The sequence below is a fragment of the Pezoporus occidentalis genome, unplaced genomic scaffold, assembly GCF_034315485.1.
Source record: "Pezoporus occidentalis ecotype Australia unplaced genomic scaffold, CSIRO_AGI_Poc_V1 ctg53, whole genome shotgun sequence".
NCBI lineage: Eukaryota > Metazoa > Chordata > Aves > Psittaciformes > Psittacidae > Pezoporus > Pezoporus occidentalis.
In genome coordinates this window covers 4,381,705-4,407,549 of record NW_026915866.1, presented here as the reverse complement: position 1 = coordinate 4,407,549, position 25,845 = coordinate 4,381,705, and the positions used below count along the sequence as shown (strand labels likewise).

Here is a 25,845-nt window from a genome sequence, read left to right as displayed (position 1 = left end):
ACTCCAGTGTGATTTGGTGGTCTGCAGCAGACATTGACTTCCATCTCATTTTGTGCTCCAGCCATTAGCACACAGTTCCACAAGAAATCAAGATCTAATCTTTCTCAATACCTCTTAAAAACCTAATGCCATTTTGACATAGTGACACTCTTCCCCTTTTGCCCACCTTGACCATCTGTCTTTCAGTACTTCATAGTGTCATATGTTCCTATAAGATTTCAGTAACACCATGAAGACCAAATCTATATTTGTGAGCAATTCCAGCTATTCTTGTCTATTACTCAGATTCCTTGTACTGGTCTATAGGCGATCAAAAAATGTGTTCACTTTGTCATTTGGTGCCCTAATTAATTTTTTTTTCCCCTTTAATGTCTTCTGAACTAAACAATCACTTCTCTCTCATTTGTTGTTGTTATTGTAATGATCCCCTGACTAATCTCATTACGCTTGCTCTCTGGAAGATTGTTTCCTTTCAGCTGGGTGGGAAGAACTGCCCTCATTGCCCTCCCAGAAGGGAAGCAATGATTCACAAAAGAAAGCTCTCCTCATTTATTTCTCCCCTTTATGTGACAGGGAGAATATCTGAGATGATCTTTCTTCACCTTCAGGCTTATTTCAAATCACTCACAGTCATCTGAAATCTGTAAAGTACTTTGAATGCATTTTATATATTCTTATAGATTCTTATAGATCCTTATCAACAACTGTGAAAGGCAGCTAACCTGATGGTATATGCACAACCTTGTACAGGTAGATGTAGGCTCCCTCCAACCTCCTCCCAAGGAGGGCAGACATGAGCTAGTTCCAACCTGAGACTGCCATGCTACCTTGTTACTCTTGGTTACTGCTGGCCAGTAATCACCTCAAAGTTGTATTTCATATATTGCAGACTCCCTCTGAAAATCCTCCATTTGCTACTGCTGTGCATCTGTTTGGATGTGCCTTTGGCATTTGGCTTTCATACTAAGGCTCATTGCTCAGCTGTTTCCTCATTAATAGGAAGAGATTACCCATGCTGAGATTTCAAATGCTGGGTCTAATCAAGGACCAGGGGCACTGCCACTAAGCCCTCATCAAATTGCAGCCCAGTGTACGCATCTGATAAATCTGGTCAGAGAGCCTTGACACATAACCTGATGGACAAACAGATATATCCAAAAGATGGCCTAAATGACTACTCACAAATTATTTTGCTTGAAACATAAGATCCTGTTCTTTGAAAGTCTCCTTTCTCGAGCTAGAAAATGCTCTAGCACCAAGGGAAAGGGTAGTGCTACCCGGTGAAAAGCATTTCAGCCTACTACTGTGCTGGCTCACCGTTGGGTTAGCAACCTACAGACTGTTTGTAAGTCTGAGTTTCTGCTACTTGTATTGTCAAATTATTTCTCTATCTGTCTTTAAACACCACGCCTTCTCACCTTGCTGTTTGTACTGTAACCACTTCAATCTAGTGACAGAGAGCTAATCATTTGGCCACCAGATTCCCTTGTAAAACTCTGCCAAGATACAGCAGGAACTGTCATAGACATCCTTGATTAAAATTTTGTTTCAAAATTAAACTATCTGCAGAAGGCTGTCAGACACAGCTATTCACTACATGCTTCCAATCACTTGTTTATGCAGAGCCCTCCTTTTCTCCCTGGATCTAATTTGCACACAACAGTAGTTAGAGGCTCTATAAAGTTGAAAAATAATTTGTGACAATAGCACTACTAAGGGCAAATCAAGGAGGGCAGCCAGATACAACATCCGTTTAGATAAATGGGAGTTGTATCTATAAAGGTCAGCTTTAACTCTGTCTTAACCCTCAGGTACTGAATACAGGCTTTCTATAATGTTCACTATTTCCATTTTGAAAACAAATGGGTCAAAGCCTCTTTTAAATCACTCCTAAATTATGTCTAGACAATGTGGGATTCAGCCTCAGAATAATCTAGATAACACTGTGCTCTGCTACTGCTTCTAAAAGCTGCCTTTTTATAGCTGTAAAACCATTCCACAAACCAAACCCCTATTCATCCTAAACCTAATGATCAGGTTTGCAGAGAGAAGAAAGCAGAAAATGAAAACAGAGAAAAATTGCTTCATGGGAGAAGCAATAGCATGTCAAACCCCAAATTTAATGGACTTTGTTTAAGGTTATATTAAACAGAAATGCAAGCCTCTGATTAAAAATGAGAACAGTACAATGATGAACATTTTTACTTATTTTTTCTACTCAGGAAATTTTAGATAAAACACAAACATTTAAATATATACTGAAAGTATAAAAAAAAGTATAATAAATGCATTCCAGAAGAAAGGGGATCTAATGTGATAATGGAAAGTCTAACCTCTTTTCAGCTGAGCTGAGATTCCAATTTTCTGCATCACTAGCAATGATAATGTTACACAAACAGTGTTCAATCATTAAATTAATTCCCATTAAATCAATGTCCTTAAAGGCCAAACAGTCCTTTAATAATTACCTGATTAAAATGATGTTAGCATAACATATTAGTTATAGTATATTTATAATTCCCTTCTCAACAATAAGTTGTTTCTTTCCACCCATCTTGCTGAAACAGTGACAATGAGGGTAAAAGATGGGAAGGGAAGCATGTCATACCACCACATAGCAAATGGCAGTGGTCTAGCTTCTTCTGGTATCGGTGGTACTTCAACAACATACTTCAATCAGATTTGCATTTCTGTCATATAGTATTTACAGTATAAATCTTTAAGAGCTATAGGAATTAATTTCTAGCTTTTAAGCCTAGACCCACAGAAGAAATTACTTATTTTAGATATCAGCAACTTTGCTGTGGTCAAATTCCATCTTTCTGTGGAATTAGCAAAAGAAGAGGTTTTCAGTTGAAAATCAAATCAAAGTACATCACGGATAAAATGTTACAAATGATAGTGTGCAGTAATTTAATGCCAATACACTGTAGTGACTTGTGCAACCCAGTTATGCAAGACAGTGTTTCCAGAAGTTCTGGAAAACGTATCATAAAAGTATATTTTTCTCTTCTGCTGTCATCACAAAAGAATGACTGCAGCTGAAGTTTGAAAATGGAGGTGTCTACCGGGAGTTCTTAGATTAAACATTACTATACTTATACTACACATTTCCAGACGCTGAAATATCATGCAAGTCTTGATATTTGAAAGTAAACCTTTTGATTGCTCTAAGTATGACCAGATTGGAACTGTGAGGCTTGCTGCCACCTCTAATTGGCCAAAATCTGTCATGCTAATGCTGCTGAAATGCACTGTTTTATCAGAAGACTTAGCAGGGTTTCAAATTTAATTTTGGGGTTACCAAATACAGTACCATTCAATTACATAATGATAAATAATTGTGCAATAAGCCTAGCAATTTTACCAACAGCTGTTTGCTCAAAAGCAGCTCTGACCAGATAATGTTTTATTGCCACTTTTACAACATAGGACAATAATTTCACATGATATAATTACAAACACACACACAGGCAGAGGCAAACACAGACTAGAGCTCAAAGTGCGCGGGTAGCAAACACAAGAAGCTGCCAGGGATGCTCTTCTACAGCACTGTGATATAAGACTTAAGACTGCACCTGATTGCATGCCCATAGAAAGGCACTATTTGCAGCCACCGTGAATACATCAAAATGATATACGCTTACTATTATTTTAGAGAATATTGGCACCCAATCTTAATAACTAACCTTGAACACTGGCAACCTTCCGATTAGATTTCCAGAGGTGCTGAGACCCAATCTCCCTTTTACAAATGTCTGGATATGAATGCTCTAATGCCTGAAATGATCAACCACAATTATCATCTGTGGTGCATACTCATAAGTAGCTAGGAAGCTAACTGTAACATAGTGGTGGCCTTTCCATAGACTACTGACAGCATAATATGTAGTACCTTCTGGGATGTCAAAAAGAACTGTGCACAATGGACTGAAAACAGGCCATCTGTACAAACAATTAACAATAAACTCAACAATGCCATTAATGAGGTATTAGAATGCTGCTTTAGCTAAGCGCCTGTCAGGGAGGACATTATGAACAAGAGGGAGAAAGAGTCCCCTTTGGCTGAAACTGAGCAACTATGAACCAAGCAAAACAAAAGACAATTCTGTGAGATCATAAGGACAAACAATAATTTCAGTAAAGCCTCCGCGTCTTTTGGCAGGAGCTTCCCCCATCATCTCCCATCATTTATTAATTTTTTTTTTCACATCTATGTAACTCTGTGATGCCAGATTTTGGAAATGAAGGGAATTTTTAAAAACAGACCACATACTGAAAGACAGGTTTTTTGCTTTCAAAGTATTTTGAAAGTATTTTCAAAGTATTATGAAATGCTTTAAAAATCTGTTCTTGCAAGATCTCCAAGCATACATCATCACAGAGTGGTACCTGACTACTTTAGAGGCAAGTGAATCACAGACATCTCAGATACATTAGCTCAGTTTTCATGTCACTAATTCCTGTTATCCTTTAATTTTCAGAGTGCTCCTCTGCAATGAACTCCTAACCTCGCATAATTCAATCATCACTAATGCAAGAGTTCTCATTACGTTCCTAAATAACACATTTTAGGATTTAGACTAAAATTCCACTTCAGGTACATCCTGTGATGTTGTTATCAAAGTGATCTCTAAAACTCAGATGACCTAAAGTAGTACTGTGACAGTTCATAGAGAACAGAGGAAAGAAAAATCCCCTCATCCTTTTAAGTTCCACTGAGAATAATGCTGTAATGTCATTTATTGATGAAAATCACTAATACAAATGCTTACATCTGAAAGTTGAATAACCTGTTTTTTACTGCAAATCAGCTATCACCCAGCTTAAGATCTTGACTCAGATTTGTTAGAAGTGAAAAGCAACTTAAAAGATTCCTTTATTGGATAGTGAGGATTTTCCTCCTGTGGGATAGATGTAGAAATGAAAGAGGGTATTGTAAGAACAGAATACATGCTTGTACCTAAAAATGTTCTATTAGCAAGTATATTTGAGCATGAACAATGAACACTCCCACTCAACAGATTTATTATCACCATTCCTTAGCAGCCTGTTTGCAGAAGACTTTCCCCTTCATTGTTATCTTTACTCCATCCTAGTGTGAGGGAAGCAGTCTTCAGTTAAAACTACACATGTTCCTTCACATCAGTTTTTGCCTGGTAGATGAAGTATCACAGATTTTTAACCAAATAACATCTCAGTAACTTCAAAAGCATTGAAAAGGTAAAGTCCTACTTTATGATCTCTCCTCCCTCTGTTGACAGTGGAAAAGTAAATATTAAGCAACAGAAGGTTCCTACCGCAGGATGCTGCTGTGATGAAGGCAATCCCCATAATTTGTATGCTGGGAAGCTGACTAAAAGAGAAAAGAAATACCCCCCCCCCCCCCCCCCCCCAGCCTCTCATATTTGCTGAGAATGGACGTTCATTGCAGCAATGGGGGAAATCAACAGGATGGTAAACTATTATTTGGTATCATTATTTGCTTCCTTTCAGTATTAAATTTGGCCTACTTCTTTTATACACATTTTAATCTTACAAGAGGTCTGAGATAAAAAACAGCTGGAGAAGGGAGACTTGAGCAGCTTCAAACCCTCTTTGCTACTCATGCCTTTACAGTTTGCAGGCAATTTTCCTGACACCTACCCACCAGTTGGTGTTATAAAGAGCAGCCCTCATGGGTGGATACAGCCATGGCACAGCTGTTGCAGAGGAGGGGCTCCCCACAGACCAAAAGAGCAATGGAAACTACCATGGGTTCCCCTCTAAACCCATGTTCATCTGGTGCCTTGGATATCCTCTGCTGAAAAAGGCTGATCTTTTTGCAGGTGAAATTGCTGTCATCCAAACAGAGGGGGAGTATTTTTAATAAAGCTAAAACTCGTTTCTCACTTCCTCCCTATCCTAAACAGCCAAAATTGCCAATTTAAGTATAAGCTTCTCTGCAGAAAAATCAAATAGCAGGACAAGCAAAGCTTGCTTCTTAACATGTTTGCAGATTAAAATGTGGGTTACAGTCCTTTTTCATGCAAGAAACATTCAGTTCCTGGCTAAATTGTTCTTCCTCATTTCCTCAATTAAATCTACATTATACACAGGGGAATCCTACAACCAAAACTGATTAATCTAATTTATTCATTCTTTACCCAAATGTAGTATAAAGTCTTATTAAAAATCATAACAATTAAAGAAACTGTTCCAAGTAAAATATTCACCTTAGGATGCTTTTGAAAGAACACAGAAGGATGGACAGATGCTATACACATCCAATTCTACTTTCCCTTTTGTCTCATTTGGTCTTGATCAGCATTTATACTATAGCCAGACAGACATTACCTTCTCGTAGTCAATTAATCAGTCTTGGAGCTAGTCCAAGGGGAATGAAGATGTTTTTTGAGCATTCACACCACCATTCATTTTCCTCCTCCTCACAGAAGGTGTGTCAGACAGAACATCTCTAAATATACTGCCTCATGTACCCAGTGCTATTACTCAAGCAAGCAGGTGCACACAGGATACTGAAATCATTATTTTAGATGCCTCTGAGAACTGCCTGATTCTTAACTTCAATTTAGGGGAAAATCCAAGCATATCCCCTGGCAGTTTAATGCTAGTGATATCACATTGTTGCAAACAAATGCCCACACTACTGAACATTTTACTCGGAGCATGCTTATTTCTTGGAATTATATGCTCAAAAAGAGACAATCAAATAAACCTCCAGAAGCGGTATGCGCATAAAGCTGCATCCAATGTTTGCAAATGTGTACTATATTCATGACAATAATTCTCAGTATACGTTGTCAGCGATCACTTGTTACCAAACACATCTGAGACATAGTACACAACTGTCAGAATTTAGTTATTTTTTATGCTGGCCAAACCATTGAGACATGAGGTAAAGGAGCATGGGTACCCCCAGGGCTGCAGTAACTTTTTCAGGGAGATGACTTTATGAAGGTACGTGTACAGACTAATACATAAGCCTAGATTTAATATAATAAAATGTGAATTTCATAGCAACATAGAATCATAGAATGGTTACGGTTGGAAAGGACCTTAAGAGCATCTAGTTCCAAGCCCCCATGCCATGGCCAGGGATGCCTGTTGCCCAAAGCTCTATGAAACCTGGCCTTGAACACTGCCAGGGATGGGGCATTTATCACGTCTTTGGGCAACTGTTCCAGTGCCTCACCACCCTTACAGTAAAGAGCTTCTTCCTTATATCTAACCTGAACGTCCGCTGCTCAAGTTAAAACCCATTCCCCCTTGTCCTATTGCTACAGTCCCTGATGAAGAGTCCCTCTCTGGCATCCTTGTAGGCCCGCTTCAGACACTGGAAGGCTGCTGTGAGGTCTCCACGCAGCCTTCTCTTCTCCAGGCTGAGCAACTCAACTTTCTCAACCTGTCTTCATACAGGAGGTGCTCCAGCCCCCTTTTCATCCTCATGGCCCTCCTCTGGACTTGTTTCAACAGCTCCATTTCCTTCTTATGTTGAGGACACCAGAACTGCACACAGTAGTCCAAGTAGGGTCTCATGGGAGCAGAGTAGAGGGGCGGGATCACCTCCTTAGACCTGAGTTTGGGGGTTTCATGTTTAAAGGTGGAACTTGAATGTCACAAATACTTCTGGTGATTATATGCTAGAAAAAACATGGAGAATGGTTTGTTTCCTAACTTGTGTGGTATTTGACTTTTCATTTTCCCAGTATAATGTTGTGCATTTTAGGCTCAGCAATTCTGTTCACCTTGTTACAGGAATATGTGAAGACATGGCATTAGCTTGAAGAGCAATTAAAATTGTTAATTAATGAGAATGGCATTTAAGTTTTGCTTTGCATCAGAAGATATGAAACATGTTTTTATGAAGGAAGATAGGCAATATCTCCATTTTACAACTGAGAACTTTCATACAAGATATTTAATGAATTTTCTATGACCAGCCAGAAGATCAGGGGCAGAATCCAAATTAGGAACTAGGTCTTAGTCCTAAAGCCTTTATACTTGATCTTTTCTGATTTTCTAAAATTTAAAAAAAAAAATAATTAGGTTTCACCATGCGAAGATATAATTGATTTCTAACACTTTTTTTTTTTAATGCTTTTAAATTTTTCCTCTCAGTATTAAATACATAGAGATTGGTGTAAAGTTAATTAAGAGAAAATGTCACTAAGAAAACATGTTGCTACAGCATAATTGTTTCCTGCTGATAGGGATATGCCGAGAGCGAGATAAGCAAGATAGAGTAATTTATGAAGCAACAGTACACTCCAAGCAGAGGATTTCAGGAGGATTATATCACACCTTGGGTGGCAATACAAAGAACAGACTGAGAATTCTGAGCGGCTTTAACCATCTGAGAAGTATTATAATAATTTGGAAGCACCAAGGCTTGGAGCCTATTTTATTGCTCTTATGAAATGTAATTTGAACAAGGCAAACAGTAAGATTTGCTCCTTTACTGGGCATTATGAACATAATGGCCGTTACAGACACCACTGAAGACTAACCAAAACCTCCAGTTGTGACCAGCATTTTAAACTAACCAAAATGTAGGGGGATATAAAAAAGGCCCACCAGTGATGCTTTCACATCATTCATTTCATAACTCTGCTAGATTAAGCAAGAGTATTAAGATCTCTGAAGAAGAAAATACTTTTGCAGGTAATACTTCAAAAACCTATTATCCTATGGTCAAATCCTATTTATAAAACTTTAATGAATGTCTGTTTTGTTGCAGTCACTGAGAAGTGATTAAATTTTGAATGATTCAGTCATTTTAAAAATACTTCCTGTTATAGCAAAGAAACCAAAAAATATCATCTGCTTGGTGTTCCCTTTCTTATGGACATTTCTAAGTTAAACACAGCCTTGCATCTTTACCTGCCTAATCCTACCAGACCAGTGAGAAATACCTTCTCTTACATCAAAATACAAAGCAAAATGCACAGAGTGGGATAATAGACAGTCTTTCTATTGTCTTTCATATGAAATAGAAAACATTGTAATTTTCTACATAACTATTTTGTCTATGTTCAGTTGAATCCTATTAAACTAAGTAATCTTATCACTACATTCTGAAGCAAAATTTGAGAGGCTGCTCTCAAAATAAAATGCTCCAGAACATGCCTCTGCAAGTTCTTGATAAAAAGTATGCAGCATTTCACCTGTCTCCATAAACGATCTATTATACCAAAAGGGTTTGGACTAACTCTAAATCCTGATCTTATGTTTCTTAAATCATTAGTTTTCTTCAATAGTGGTGAGAGCAGAGTGCTCTGTAGAGTATTTCATAACAAGAGCCCATAAAGTAGTAGGAAGCTAATAGAAAACCTTCAGGAGATTAAACTAGGTTCTCAGTAAGTATAAATAGACATTGTGCCATTGCAGTGTGTTGATTCAGTTAATCTTGATGAAGTTTTTAGTAAAAAAATTTTTCCCTCTGAGACAGTTCTTTGGTCCCTGTTCATATGGCAGATTTCCAACATTGGCATGTTCTAATGAGGGCAAAATTTGGGGGAATCGCAACAGTACCAGGGCTGAAGAGAAATAAAATCACAACTGAATAGAATAGCACAAAAGTTGACCAAAGACTATATAATACAACACTGAGACAACCGGTTGAGGTAGATGACCTCTGAAAGTCATCTTGTCCCCCAGCCCAAGCATGGCCTCTTAGAGCCAGTTGCCCAGGGCCATGACCAGACGGCTTTTGAATATCACCAAGGATACAAATATATGCTAGGGATATACTGCCCCATTGAACGCCAGTGCTCAGTCAGCCGGGTGGGCCCCAGCATGCAGTGGTGCATGGGATTGTTATTCCTCAGGGGTAGGACTTTGCACTTGGCTGAGCTTTGTTGTATATATAATAATAGAGGCCTGAGGAAGAGCCAAGTCAACAGTGAAGAACAGAAGCAGTAGAACCAGTAGGGTACCAAGAAGAATGTTACAGCAATGGTGACCATCAGCTGCAGTGTGAGCAGGCAGAGAGCAAAACCTGTGAGGAGTAGATTGAGAAGCCAAGGGGAAATACGGAGAGGGAGAGAAAGGAAACCCACTGAAAAGGAAGCCTTAAAATTTCCTGTCCAACTGGCAAAAGATAATTTTGAAAAGAGGCAAAATACAGAGCTTTTGCCACTTAGTTTTCTAAGATGAGCAAGTGGAAAAGAACAAATTCAGAAGCCATGACACTAAATTTCAACATAACTGAAATCCTCCAGTCTAAGTCTACGAATTTGCTTCATCTTTAGACATAACCAACTAATTCATAGGTAACAGATGATATCTAAACTACTCATGTCTAAATGAATAGTTCCAAGTCAGAAACATTTATTTTCAAGATAATCCCCAGTGCTGCATGGCCAAGATCACCAAAAAGTCCTTCCCTTCTTAGTGGTCACACTATATTGCAAATTAAACAGGTGTATTGAGTAGTAAGATGAAGCATTTCAATGCACTAATTATTACATTTTATTTAAATGAAGTGCTTGAGCAAAAGAACCCCCCACCACTTATCAGTTTATATACTTTATATAAACTGAGCCTCTCCAGTTATATTGTACCTCTATCTTCAGAATTGTCTCTTCTAATAAAAAATAGCACGTATCTTACAAATACAAAAATAATGTATATAAATACATACACACTCATCTCTGTAATGAATGAACATAAAATTAAAAGGGCAATTGAGAGAAAATACACCTTAGTGTTATGAGAGTCTGAAAATGGTACCTAGACTGGTCACTCCAACATGGGAAAAAAAATTTGAAGGCCAAGTTCAAGACCTAAGTTTAAATGATATAAGCAGCAGTGAAATTAAGCTTCAGTCTACCTTCAAGGAAACCATTAAAAATACTTCAATTTTACAATTGAGTATGACAGTAATTGTAGATCTGCCTGAAAAAACTATTGGACTAGTTTGTGCTGACTCCAGTCTACAGCCAATGACACAGTATTTTTCTCTGGTTTCAAAAATTACAAAGGTTAAAACTTGTTAATAGAATTTGATCAGAACATCAGAGTCAAGGCTGAAAGAAAATATGAAGTGACACAGTGGACTGGAGGTACCTGCTAAAATCTGCAGAATTTTTAACGCTTTCAGAAGAAACAAGCAAAAGGAGTCCTTTCCATTTTAATCAAAAGAGGTTGTGAGTTTTCTTATAGATCTACATTTTTGCACCAAAAGCATCTTTTGTCTTCAGAGCCATGGTAGGCCTGGAGCCAGCTTCTGTGCTTGCAAATCTTTCCCCTAGCTAGGGAACAGAAAGAGAAGACAATGCCCGAATGTGCTTGCTAGTCCCAAACAAAGAATCCAGTGATATCAAAGCACTAGCAATCCTTGGTTCATGCTGCTTTGTTTCTGTCAGCACAGGACACAAAAGCATCACTGGTTGCATATTTTGATCACAGAAATGAGTACCTTGTCATGTTTTAAATCAGAAGCTAAAAGACTTAAGTGAACATGACAGTATATGAAATGTCCCATGCTGCCACACTTAAGATATGCCAATCATAATTAACAGCAACAGATTTGCTATTCCAAAACAAATAAAACCTGCAGTTTTTCTGCTGAATGAAGAGATGATGAGTGAAAGCAGAAGCAAAATTACCACAATAGCCAGTTAGCCTGTCAATGGAAATTACTTTCATTTGTCTGTCTTCACAAGGGTTAGTAAACAATAATGCTTCAGCTAATAACATTTTTGTCATATTCAAATCGAATGTGAAATACAGGCTGACATTACAAATGGATCTCTCTTTTTGCACTGGATTTCTGAGGTCTTCTGAGTCTTTATGTTTAAATTTGTCTGTGACTTTCATGTATTTTGGTACCAACCCTATTTCATTTGTGTAATTTTTCCTTCTAGTAAATTAAAGGCTGTCCTGCTTGTTGTTTGAAGGAGAGATATATCTACAGCTTCCCCTCTCTCAGTAGGAACCAAGAAAATATATTATTCTAGCGGATTCTAAACAGTTGTGCTGAAAACCCACTTGCTAGGGTGATAAGATCTCTCTTGTGAATAAATGCCTCTCACTTTCCAGGTTCTCTGAATGTCTGAAGTCCCACAACAGTTTTGGTGCTCCCAGCTGCTAGGTCCTGCCATCAGGTTTTACCAATAATGAGTTGCATCTCCTGACCCACCTACCATGGGGAGTGGATACAGATCTCCTTGAACAAATTACTATTCTTTTTTTCCAGTAAATTCTGCCTTTTTCTTGTCATCTGGTCCCACTTCCTTTAATCTGTTTTCTCCCTTATCTTCATGCTTAATTCAAGGCTTCTCTCTAAGCCCCCCTCAAGCATTCATTTTTACTTACTGGTCAAAGAAATCTTTTCTTTGTAGCAAATTGAGAACTATTGAAGGGCTCCCTTGACAGCTACTACTTTGGACCTATGACTTAGGAAACTTTGGGACACCAGGCAACGCAGGTTTACTTGGATAGATACAAGCCAAACAATACAGATAGTAACTCACGGGAGTGAAGTGTGTGATTAAACTAGCTTTGCCTCCTTTAAACCTTCGCTGGGCAGTCTCCTATGAGGCTTTTAGGGACTAATGATGTTGGGAGTACAGCAGGGATGCTATGGCTAATACCAAGAAATAAACCTATGTAAAATTAGTTGCAATCATGCAGTAAAGAAACTAATTCACAAGTTTTAACCTAACAGGCAGACAGATGTAATGAGTCTAGCTCTGTAACAGGCCAACTGCAATTTCACAGTTGGATTCTGTAAACAATTACACTGGGGATATTTTGGACAGAAAGCTTTATAAATCCACCCACATATATTCAAAAAGCTTGTGCAGCTCTCAGCTGGCTCTGAAGTATTTGGTTTTCTTATAAAAAAATAATTCCACAACAAACATGAAACAATCTCTTCAGCTTTCCTCAGATCACCATCATTACTAAAAGCAAATGATATTTTTAAAAGTAAGGTCTCTAGATCAACGTGTTTAAAATCGTATCTCTTGTGGAAATTCTAAACTTCAGGTTTTCTTCTTTTTTTTTGGATGGTGGTGTTAATTTAGCTTTTTTTTCTGTTCTATGAGTTTCATACTTGATTTTCATGCATACCTTTAGCTTTTACGGATGTCATCTGATTCTTTCTAACAAGACATAATGTAATTTCTGCATTATATGTTGCCAGTGCTATCTAAAATGGTGCTTTTACTTACAGCATTCCATCCAAATTCATGTTAAAATCAAAAAAAACTAAGTGGGAGTGTTGAGGCGGCAGCAGCCATGGCTCTTTGCAGAGCAGATGTTCCATGCAATTACAAATAGGTGTACCTGCAGTGCCAGTAGTGACTGATGAACAACTTCAAGAGGATATGCCAGAAGGTATTCGTTCTGTTTTGTTGTCCAGTGTTATTACCTAAATCTTCTTTGTTCTCATATGAACCTGTGTTTTTGTATTCCACTTTGCATTACAACTCTGATTTGTAGAGCAGAATTCTAAGTAGTATGTACCACACCAAGATCTGTAGTCCCTGATGTCTTTAGGATTCATGGTTATAGCTCTGCCAGAACAGGTAGATTGTGAAGACTTTGGGAATATAAGCAGAATCGGAGAACAGCCTGGGCTATACCAGCTGCTAGAGGGTATTGAGAAAGCATCCAGGAAGGCCAGAGGAGATTAAGTCTGAACATTATATAGGAAAACTGAGATATAGCAGAAGAAAGAGGAAAGATTATCAGCTACAATAAGACCATTTTGCACTGATGACTAGTCTAAACTTAGTTCAAAAGCTAAATATCCATTTTCTGTCTGACTGTACAAGAACACAGCACTCACAATAATTCTCCAGTATATGCAAAATGCTTTTTTTTTTTTTTTCCAGAGGAAAATCATCTTTTTCTAATTGTAGTAATAGACAACTACAAATCAAAATAAGCTAGCATGTAACGACGTCTCACAGTTCCCACACTAGGCAGACAAATGCCTTAGAAGCCTTATAGCAGAAGGCTTTCCAGTGCTTCCAGCCTCTCTGGGCTGCGAGAGGGAGGCAGGAAGAGGAATGTCTCTACTGCAATGTTTTCTCTCAGAGGCGGAGTCTCCCTCTGTCTCTTACCTTGTTGCACAAAGGATCCGTAGACAAACCACATGGAATTATAGAGGGTTGTGGAGGTCATGGATCCCATCTGAAGGCGTGGGGGGTTGAGCCAGTTCAAGAGGTAGACCAGTAGCCCTACTAAGAGCACAGTGCCAGCTATGCATGCCCACAGGGAGAGGTCAAATGGTGCCAAGCAGGCAAACATGTCCACTGTCTTCTCTGCCTTTCGAAGCAGCACACCCACCGAGTAGTCCATGTAACGTGTTGTGAAGTCCACTACATTTTCCCTGTCAGGAGTGATGGTTAGAGCAGAGATCCCTATGTCAGCTCTCTGAGAAAAGAAGGAGAGAGAACAACATGCGTAAGTAGAAGCTATAGAAAGGATCTGCATTCCTCTGTGATTTAAGCAAGTTATACAGAAGCAAATGCCAAGGCCAATGTCTTAAATATAGTATATATGAAAACAGAAATGTGACTGAGGCTTGAACAGAATAGCTGTACCACGTCTGTTTGTAAGCAAACCTCACTTAGTGGACTTGGACACATTAGCTTTCCATGTTGTTATTTTCCAAGGAATCAAACCAGTTCAAATACAGATAATAGCTGGAGGAAATCTGTTTCTGGTCATTCTTCTCAGCCTGGCTTACTGAAGCCATCACTGTCATTGTGGCAAAAGGCAGACCTTGTGTATAGTATTTCCAATCACAGGAAATTAGTTGCCTGACAGAACCACATGACATACAACATTTTGGTGACATGATGATTATGACAAAGGGCCACTGCACTGGGGGAATTTGAAATTCTGAAAAACATCAATTTTGGCTGCAGCCTGAAGTGCAGAAAAGCAGATGTTCTAACAGTTCCTTTGCTATTAATTCCTTTATATCCTCCTGCTAAGCAATTCCTTTGCCAATGTGTTCTGCAGCTACCTTGAACTCCCTTTGTGCCATTTAGGGCTTTTTTTTTTTTGTAATTTAAAGAACCCATTTCAGATGAGAAGAGGATGAATAAAATTCCTTGATCTAATCATTGTATTTCACAGCCTGCCTGGGTATTAGGTCTCCAAAGACATCACGCACAACCACAGCAGGTGCTATTTTACTTTCCACAGGTACAATGATAAATGCAGTGAAAACAAGAAAGAATATTTAAGACAGACACATTAACATAATTTTTAAAAGCCCAAATACTAAACAAAGGCTGTAAATTCTATACATTTTAATATGAAAAAGAGTACTTAAAATGCTTTAAGATGCTAGTAGTTTGATTTGATCCATTTCTACTCTGCCTAAAGCAGTGTGTGGTCCTTCAGAAGGGGGTGAGAAGAGCACTAAGGCTTGAAAGTACTGTGTCAAATTTTATTAACCCTCTTGAACTTCTTTCTTCTTGCCCAAAGAATGCAGAGATTACTAGCTCCTTAGAAATGTGATGTGAAATATTAAGTGGTAAGGTATGGCAGCTGAAACTGATTAGAACTAAATTTGCAAATCATCTGGGCTCTTTTAATGCCATCTGCAAAACACTTTGCTGCCTATGGTACAAACACACTTTTAATCACAGCGCACTTAAGACTTCGGTTTCAAGGACATTAACTTTATATTAATTGTCCACTTGCTTCAGAAAGTGGCAGAAGATAGCTGGAGGCCCGATGATTTGGACAAAAAAGTGTTTGAAAATACTGATTTGCTTGAAAGCCATAAATTAGAGCTTCAGCTTTAATTTGTGGGCTAGATTCTCTGGTGTCTTAAGTGAACCTGTGTTGATGTGCACAGCTGAAAGCATGGCTTCATGAATTCACTTCATGTCCCTTCCTAGCAATTTTTTTGTGAGTGATGATTTCACTGCCCTTTGCCTATGGGCAGCAGCAAACTCAGTCAGTAATCCAAACAAAAAAAATCATCAGAATTATCCATGGAAAAAAATGTGAATATAAATTTATTTTAAAGATAATTTACAAATGTAGAAGCCCGATGCTCCACACCAAAAGCTGTCAAACAGGAAAATACGGTTGTATTTACTGAATAGGGTTGGTTTGTTTTTGTTTTTTTCCTGAATATATATCAAAAAGTGAAACAGGAATTCAGGGTTAAAGGAAGACATACCTAGACTTTTCCCCTGCAGTTTAACTTCAGCTATGTTGTTAATTACCAGCATGTTACCAAAATACTCTCCTACCACACTAGGTTATTGTGAAGTGCAAGTTATATTTGTAAGATGTTTAAAGATTTTCCACTGAAAAACAATATAAAATAAGTAAAGATACTTTTACCAAATAATGGATTACTATAGGATTGAATCATATAATCAGAGAATCATAGAATAGTTAAGGTTGGAAAGGACCATCTAGTTCTCACCCTCCTAAGGGATGCCTCACACTAGACCATGTCATGACTAATAGAATTTTCTTTTGCCTTTTTTTTCCTTTTAAAAAAAAAAGACAAATATATTTATCCATGAAATACACTGAAGTACATTGCATGAAAAAGCACAGTGTGTGGCATTTGTGGAAATACTGCTTCTATTTTACTCTGGGCAACAGTCTCTCCAAATTCCTCAGCATTATGGTTTACTCTGGTTATCAGCCAGCTATGACAGAGGATCAACGTTGCCCTAATGGAAATGTTGCATTTCCTTTGTCATACTGCAGCAGCAATCATGATATAATTATATCTTGCAATTAAAGAGGGGAAGTATAGTACAAAATTAAAAGGAGAGAGTAAAGTCCTGACTTCTCAGTCCTCCTGGGTTTAACTGTTAAAAAAAGAAAAAAAATTACACTGAAATATGACAACTCATAATCTTAAATTACTAAATGGAATCAAACACCAGTATACCAGAAAACTATGCTTAGCACAAAACCAAGGTTAAGCCTAACTTAGCAGTTGATCTACTGATGGTGAGCATGCTTCGTCATATATAGATTCTGTCAACTTGTATTAAAATTGTAAGATGAAAAAATTAAACGCTTGTCATTAACACGTCAAATTGGATCAGAGAAGACATCCATTTCAAGTAGTCAAGGTTCACTTAGTGCTTCTAAGATAGAAAGGCAAACACATGCAATTATGCCAATATTTAGATATAAAGCTGCCAATCTGAATGATAAACATGTAAAACTCTTCACTCGCTAGGTTTTTGCAGTACCAAAACCAACTATCATCATCTTAGATGTCTGTTTAACACATTTCTGATGAATGAAATTGTGACTTCTGAAAATGACTGACTGAATAAAAACAGCAGAGGGCATTATTTTTCTTTATGTGACTGACTTAAGAATTTATGTTCCTTAACAGCAGTTCTCTTGAGGTCATTGTAGAGCAACATTACCAGAACTGGAAAATCTAAAATAAATGTCTGACAAATGGGTCTGATAGTATTGTTACTGGTGTCATAGAACCAGCTTATTAACAATGTCTGAAATCCCTGAAATGACCCTATGCTATTGCTTAGCAAGCACATCTTGTACACATACAAAGCAATCCTATGATGATTCTTGTGGTTTGTGATCAAGAACAGGAAAAATAAATGAATCTACTTTAAACTTCTCCTACGAGCCTATCATTTTATCCATTTTAAATATTAAATCAAGTTTCAAAGAATGACAGAAGCAATAAACCCACGTTACTCAGTTATTAATATGAACGTGCAAAAATTAATCAGAGAAAAATGTTTGCTCAAGTTGACAAACAGACATGCAAATAGCTGCCCTTTTACCCAGATACTATTTATAACTCTCATTTTTTCCTCCCTATTTGCTTTTTCCCTTCCTATGACACTCCCCTTAGGAATATGTGTTAAAAGTGTCTCAAAAGAGGCTTCTAGTTGACTTGCAGTTTCTCTTAAAAGTATTTAGGTATGTATTTAGTTTTCCTTTTCTGATGGGCCGAAGTGGAATCAGGCATTTTTCCCTATGCTAGTTGCTTCCTGATGGCTCTTCAATGGAAAAAAACATAAAATCCTAGCAATCAAGGTAGCATGGTGAAATGTGGGAAATAATGGTTGATGGATGTGAAAATCCCCAGGAAGTTCAGAGCCGTGCTGGAAAGAAAACCTACTGTCCTCTCCCAGAAGTGACATTAGCCACTTCTCTTGCCTTTCACACAGGCTCATCCCTCTGCTGATGTGCACTTGAGGGCAACTAAGGGAAGCACTGTGAAAAGACACGGATAATTAACAGCAAGATTTGCAATAGGGTGTTGCTCCCCTGAGATGGTTTTAGCATGTCCACAGAAAGCTGCTGCTCTCTGAACTGATCCTGCTTGTGAGCTGAAGCTCTGTGGGATTCATTGAAAGGCCTGGTCATTTGACAGTAGAAGGGCAAAAGCACCATGTTCTTCACACAAAGAGAATTTATCCTCTATAGACCTCCTGGCTCAGGCACTCAGCAAACAGAGATTTCCATAGCATGGCTACATTCAGTTTATTTTGACAGCAGAAGGTGTCAAGCTATGGAGCAAGGGCGTACCTAATACAGATCTTGACAATCAAAGGAGAGGAGACTTGAATCTGTTTTCAAATTCAAAGACTAGTTGCTTTGATCTGCTGATTCCAGCTCCTATTTTAGCAGCCAACAGGGACCTTGTCTTCAAATCTGGAACAGAGTGAACTTGAAACGTCATGTTCACGAGGCCAGCTGTGGACCTAGGGCATGTCCTTGGCACCACAGGGTTTCTGCTCTGCACTGCAGCTCAAGCAGGGCTGCTGCAAATAAGAGCAGCCTGGGACTGCTCTCACTGATACCAGGACCTGCACTGGAGCCTGCTGAATGCTGAATCAGGTTAATGCAATCAGCATGTATTGATCTTGAACACAGAAATTATGTGCTTGTTACAGCAACTTCCATTTCATATGGCACGCTGTCTGTAGTGGCCACAGACATCCTTCTCAGTGAGATGCTCTCTACAACTACCTGAAAGGTCGTAGTGAAGGGGGTGCCAGTCTCTTCTGCCAAGTAACAAGTGGACAAAAGGAAATGGCCTCAAGCTGTGCCAGAGAAGGTTTAGATTGGATATTCAAAAAAATTTCTTCACTGATAGGGCTGTCAAGCATTGGAACAGGCTGCCCAAGGAAGTGGTTTACTCACCATCCCTGGAGGTATTTAAAACGTATACACGTGGCACTTAGGGACATGGTTTAGTGGTGGACTTGTCAGTGCTGGTTTAAAGGTTGGACTTGATGATCTTAATGGTTTTTTCCAACCTAAGCAATTCTACGTTTCTATGCACTTAGAAATAAAAGGTGGCCAGTTTCCATTACCCTTAAGTGGGTCTTGTCTTTTGCAGAAATACATAGCTTCTGGCTCACACATTAACACACAAAGAGCACTCCCTCTGGTTCTGGACTTCCTCCATGTGTTGGACAGATTATAATGCAATACTTGGTCGGGAAAACAATGAAACCTTCTGTTTTAAACAGGTTATACTGTTATTTTAAAACTATTCTCCATTCTTTTGCTCCCCCTTGCAAAGTAGCCAAGCAGAGTTGAGTTCTGGGAGCAGAACGCAGTTTAGAGGAAATCAGAAGGCAGCTTTTCAACAACAGCTTGCACTTGGTAAGGGGTAGATATACACTGGCTGCTCGCCCAGAGGTTCCCTCTTGCCTTAGGACACACAGAGAACAGGAGAGGTCACAGTGAATCTTTACTGCTAATTATATAGGGGATAAGGAAGATAAAAAAATTGTACACTGACACAGATTGGGGAAACACATTTTCTGACTTCCAAAAGCAATTCCATTAACTCTTTGTACTATCTAATTGTACAGAAAGATTCCATATAAATTAAGACTCATTTACAGCAATACTTTAGCAGACTGGCAAATCTGTTCCCCTTATGACATCTACTTACAGTTCTAAGTGGCTACCACCTTAAGTGTGTTATTAGAGTTATTTGAGTCCATGTCTACTAAGTGGACAAGAATGCCATATATACTTTTCAGTGAACCATTTGATTTCAGTTGTTACAAGTTCTGTCTTATGAATCATGGATATCAAATAAATAAAAAATGTTCCAGGCCCACTTTCATCTCTAGAGCCATCTAGTACTAAGACCCCTCCAGCCTGTGTAATGCAGTGGCCTGCTGAGCCCTTTGCTGAGTACTATAGTACTGAGAGTAGGGTATAGTATAACATCAGATAAAAGGAGCAGAAAAAATGGTAAAAATAAATCAACAGGTAATTGCTGTGTTATGCCTCATAATTAGATAAAGGATTTTCTGCTGGTAAAGTTTAGAAGAGGAAGGAAAATACAGTTTTCTAAGTGGCTCCAGCTTATCAGCTATAATCACAGCTTTGTAAGGCCATAGGGAGATGGCAAATTAAGTTTATTGTTACAGTAACAGTGTAGATTATGAATTGTGCTACAGATATGGCATGTGTGGTTCTTTTCCATTTCAACAGGCTTCCTACTGCTCAGGAAGGCAAAACAGGTTAAACCTATTGCTATTTATTTTTTTCCCACAGGGATTTTTTTTTTTTCCCTTTTTTGATTTTTTTTCCTTCTCCCCCCCCCCCCTTTACCACAAGACTTATTTTCCAGCATTTTGCTTTTATCTGAAGCATTGAACAATTAGGTCCTGTATCTGACCACACTGTTCTTAAATTCCACCTGCAGATTTGGAAAAGCACTTCCATAAACAACCAGTAAGTTATTTTAGTTAATATCTCCTGCAGTTATTTAAGGAACACCAAGAAATGTAGGTCTCTATAGCTGTAAAAGCTGCCTCTACAGGTTAACTAAGAGCACAGAAAATATATATGTTCATGGCACAAATAAGACATCAGCAGAATAAAGTCTACATAGCTTTTTTCCTCCCAATGTGAGAAACTGCAAGCAGGTAAGATGTGAAGAGTGGGAAAAAAATTGGCACGTTTACTTGGTTTAATTTATTTATGATACAATATTGAACATTTAATGTAAAATTAAGCAGACTAAATGGTTTATTAATTACAGAATAGAGAATATACTCTCTTGATTCATACATCTACATAATGTAAGTGTTATTATATATCAATAAAACATTTACTGTTGATTACATACTTCATCTATTCATCACACCATTTTTCTAAGTGCTATACATTATTTATGTAATGTATCACTAATTACTGCAACACCAATTTTTCCTCTTTCAAACAGACTCTTCAACTCATTTGTGTCAGGTCTTGCCAAATTAATTAGGATGCTCTGCATCCCATTATTTGACTATATTCAAATTTCACACTGCTGTACTTTGGTTGGAAAAAAAGAGATTGCCCTGCTTCTTAAATAGTTACCAGCAAGCACTATTTCTAGCTTTTTCTTTACCGCTTAATGCAGCGGGGCACATTATCAGATGCTGGCAACACACAGCGAACAAAGTGTTATCAATGACTCACTAAAAAATGTTACTGACTGGTGCAAAAATACAGCATGTATTATTTAGCTTTATCACATGACTGTATTTAGTAAGTTATTAATAACCTTACCTTAAATACAAGTTCTCCTATCAGTCCATTCCATGACCCATCATCCTGAGGACTCCCATACTTGTGATCCGGTGCAACGTAAATTTCGTATTTAAAGCCAAGGTAAGTAGCCAAGGCTTCCAACACATCTATTGAGAAGCCTTGATACTTCTTCGGTTTTCCCAGAACATTTTCAGACACCATGACAAAGGGCTCTTCCTAAATGGAAAACAAAGGAGCTAACTGTTAGTACAGAAATTACATCCCATATGTGGGTGCCTCTGGCTGGACAAACACTGTATCCGGCAAACACAACTAGTAAGTAATTCATGCTCTCAGGAATAAAAACATGAAAAAATAGTCCATACCAGAGAAACATGCATTTCTCTTGTCCTTACTCTGTAATGTGAATATAGAATGGTTGATTTTAAACAGTTCTATCCAAACAGCATCCATTTGATTAGTTTAGGGAGAATCAATTCTGGGACTTAAGTTTGTATATGAGAACAACTGGTGAATATTCATCAAAAGATCATAGAATCATAGAATAGTTAGGGTTGGAAAGGACCTTAAGATCATCTAATTCCAACCCCCCTGCCATGGGGAGGGACACCAGGAGAGTCCATGTCCCCTGTGGGGGATGGTCATCATAAAGGATACAAATAGATACTGAAAGTTGGAATTGGCTGGTAAGACTTCCTAACAATATGCTTTGCTTTTCCTTTCCCCCAACATCTTATTTTCTCTTTTTTTTTTTTAATTAGTATTTCAATTAAAATTTTCAGAAATAAATTATTTTTGGCTAATTTTTATTAATATTTATTTTTAATTAATATTTCTAATAAAATTTTCAGAAAGAAATTACTTCTTGGCTAATTTTATCTTCCCTCCTCCACTATTACACTTTCTATTGAGAATTTAATTAGCAGACATTCTCCTTTTCTTTTTAATGAAACACGAAAAGACATCATGCTTCTGAAGACAAAAAAAAATATTTGCCATAGATGAATCTTACTTATTTTTGTTCTTCATTTTCTCTGAGAACACCTGTGATCTACCCAAGTAAGAGCAAAATCATCAAATCCCTCCAAAAACGATGATGGAACTGTAACACCAATTTTTTTTAACTACGCTACATTTTTGCCTTTTAATTCTTTAAATGGTGCTGTAATTTAGTATGAGTTTATCAGAAACATCTACTGTGTAGTGCAAAAAGTTAGTTCTAACTCATTGTGGCTTGGCCATGACAAGCACATTAAATCACTTCCTGACCAATTTCTCCCAGTCTGCATAATCCACAAGCATACAGAAAACAGATTTGTTTTCCTGTAGTATTTGTGGCCCAAACTTTAATTGTATCTCCTGAAGCATTGTACCTAAATATTTTTAGTTTGGTAGGATGTCAGTCTGTGTGAACAAATACTGAAATGCAGGCAGGATGTTCTTGGAATAAGAAAGCACCATTTCTAAATGCTTAAGTTCATGAAGACAGCCACATGCTGAGGATGCTGCCAAAGAAGCAAGCATGCGACCAGACTGCACTGGCAGGAGGCTCTTATCTGTCTGCAGAAAAACCAGAAAAAAACCCTCAAACCACCCCCAAACCAACCCCCCCCCCCAAAAAAAAAAAGAAACAAAACCAAAACCCAAATAAACAAATTAAAAAAAAACACCAATAAACAAAAAAGCAGGAAGGGGTTGACTGTCTCAAGCTATTATTTCCCAGTTCTCAGAATTTCTTTCTTATAAATTATCCAAAATCAGCCAAATGGAATAAAAAAGAAGGCCAGCAAGTGCATGTGATTTTTTTTTAAGTAGCTTTCCAGTGCCTGGGTTTCAACTATATTGATGAAATTAAGACTAAATTGATGAAAGCCTCTCCTAAATGAAAACACAGAATGAATTGAGCTTTGCTGCTCACTTTGATGAGAGATTCCCTTCATACAGACTCAAAACTACTGAAAAAAAGTTTCAACAAAAAAAAAGAAAATTGTAATTTATCAATCTAAGCAAACTATGCACAGAAGTCTCAAGATTTGTGTGTACAAAGGGTATTTTGGGAGTTGATAATTTTCATATTAGAAAGGATTTATTCCTGTCACTTCTAAGTTATTAGAAAATAATTGCTCATAAACTGAATTTTTATTCAGTTAGTTACAAAGCAATTTCTAATTGTACTGATTTAAAGCACTGTTTAAAATGCAGCTTGTCATGACTAATTTCAGTCTTTTATTAAGCTATGTAATACTGTTTACTGATGAGAGATTTGCCAAAAAAGCCCCAATGTCCAGTGTGCTATAGATTTAACAAAATATAAATAGTCAAATAGCTTTATGCAAACCAACTAATACTTCTCAATTTCTGTTGAAGCCTGGAGCAGCAAAATATTTAATCATATTCCAACCCAAACAAACCAGATCTATTGCTATGCGTTTGTGTTTTCTTTTTTTTTTTGTAACTGTTTACATTTCTGAAAAGGCATTGAAAGAGGACAAAAATATTTATCTTTAATTTTTCCCCCTTTAAATGCTGCAGGCTGAAGCTATGCCTGCTGTCCTTTTGTACACTAAGAGGGTGCTAAGGGAGTTCCTATGGAAAGCCATATACGTGCCCTCAATATTGGTGTTAAAATGATTGTCTCCATCCTTAAGAAGGCAGATCTTGTAGAAAGAAAATGTGCAAAACAAACCCAGCCTATACATTTCTCACCTACTGAACAGAAAAATAATAAGAACAAAACATAAGCTTATAGAAAATAGGTGTCAAAAGTGCCAAGCTAACTGATGAATTTGGAGGTGGCAAAATTCACCTGGATGATGAAGCTTCCATTCTATCCTAACAAATTCAAGAAAATCCAGATACATTTTCTCTCCAAGGCAAGTGGTAATTAAGACTATGTAAGCAGGTCTAGCTCAGAGAAGCCATACAATCACGATCCTTGCAGATACTCAAAACTCAGCTGGACAGTCCTGAATAACCTGCTCTAACACTAACCCTGCTTCACACAGATGCCACCCAAGGGTCCCTTCAAACCTAAGTTATTCCTGGATGCAGTGAAGTCACCGAAGGAAATCCACTGTTCCTGCTTCTCCTTTTCTTCCACTTTTGGAGCACTTCTATAGGGGACTGATGAGCCTCTGTGAGGCAAGAGCAGACTTTACAGCCTGTAAAGTCCAGGAGGTCTGAAAAGCAAAGATGTCACAATCTGCATGACTGAAGAAAGGAAGGAATGAAAAAAAGGACATGAATGGATTTCTCTCCCTTAACTTCTTGATTTTGCTAGATGGATGATCTGCCTCACTGGGCTCCATAGCTGTCAGATGTATTTAGGGGATGGCTTTGCATCCAGCCTCAGTGGAGATCCTTCTAATAGGGAAGCTATTTTCCTTCTACTTTACCCTCAGTGTGCTTCCTTTTCAACTGAATGTAGCATTACTAAGCCCATGATAAGGGTTCCTTCTCAGAACAGCTGCACAGTTTTCACTGGCTGCTTTCTTCTCAGGATCGAAGATGTGCTGCCCTGATAAGAGGAGGATAGATTTAAGACTTGATGTGGATCAAAAGGATTTCACACAGTATTGTGGGTTAACCCTGGTAGACAGATAAGCACCACACAGCCTGCAACAAAATGAAAATCAGTAGCATGGAGGTAAAGTTTATATTAGAATCATAGAATCAACTAGGTTGGAAAAAATCTTTAAGATCAAGTCCAACCTTTATCCCAGGACTGCCAAGACACTACTAAACAATGCTACCGAGAGCCTCATCTACACTGTTTTTGAACACTTTCAGGGTCAGTGATTCCACTGCTTCCCTGGCCATCCTGTTCTGATAACCTATTACTCTTTCAGTGAAGAAATTTTTCCTAACATCCAGTCTAAATCTTCTCTGGCGCAGGCAGCTTGAGGCCGTTACCTCTTGTCCTGTCACTTGTTACCTGGGAGAAGAAACCAACCCCACTTCACTACAACCTCCTTTCAGGTAGCTGTAGAGAATAAGGCTCCCCCTGATACTGGGTGAAGCTGTGAATATTGCTTTTTAAAACTGTAAGAATGCAAAATCTGGTTCAAGAGATGACTAACCCCTGAGCAAGAGAAGCTGCAAAATACTATCTGACTCCCACTATATTAAGAAGCCTAAAGGCAGACCCAAGTTAAAGCAACATGGCATAAAAACCTGAAAGTGTTGGGAAAAAATGACGTGATAGTACAAGGACATTGGAGAAGCAACTCGCAAAAACACTCATCTCCATTCATGTACTCATTATCACTGGGTGTATAAAACCTTTCAAGGAAGAAGTTACACACTGAAAAGCCACACATCATCTTTCCACCAGATCACCTA

The 25,845-nt window shown here is 38.0% G+C and overlaps 1 protein-coding gene across 2 annotated transcripts in view; it reads right to left on the bottom strand.

Moving 5' to 3' along the window:
- Positions 1-25,845, bottom strand: part of GRID2 (glutamate ionotropic receptor delta type subunit 2) — a 735,631-nt gene that overhangs the window by 117,070 nt on the left and 592,716 nt on the right. For both annotated transcript variants that reach the window (XM_062637614.1, XM_062637616.1), the window contains 2 exons: positions 21,523-21,720; positions 14,079-14,391 (listed from right to left, as the gene is read on the bottom strand). In XM_062637614.1, coding sequence (XP_062493598.1) covers positions 14,079-14,391; positions 21,523-21,720 — 511 coding nt within the window. The remainder of the gene's footprint in view (positions 1-14,078; positions 14,392-21,522; positions 21,721-25,845) is intronic.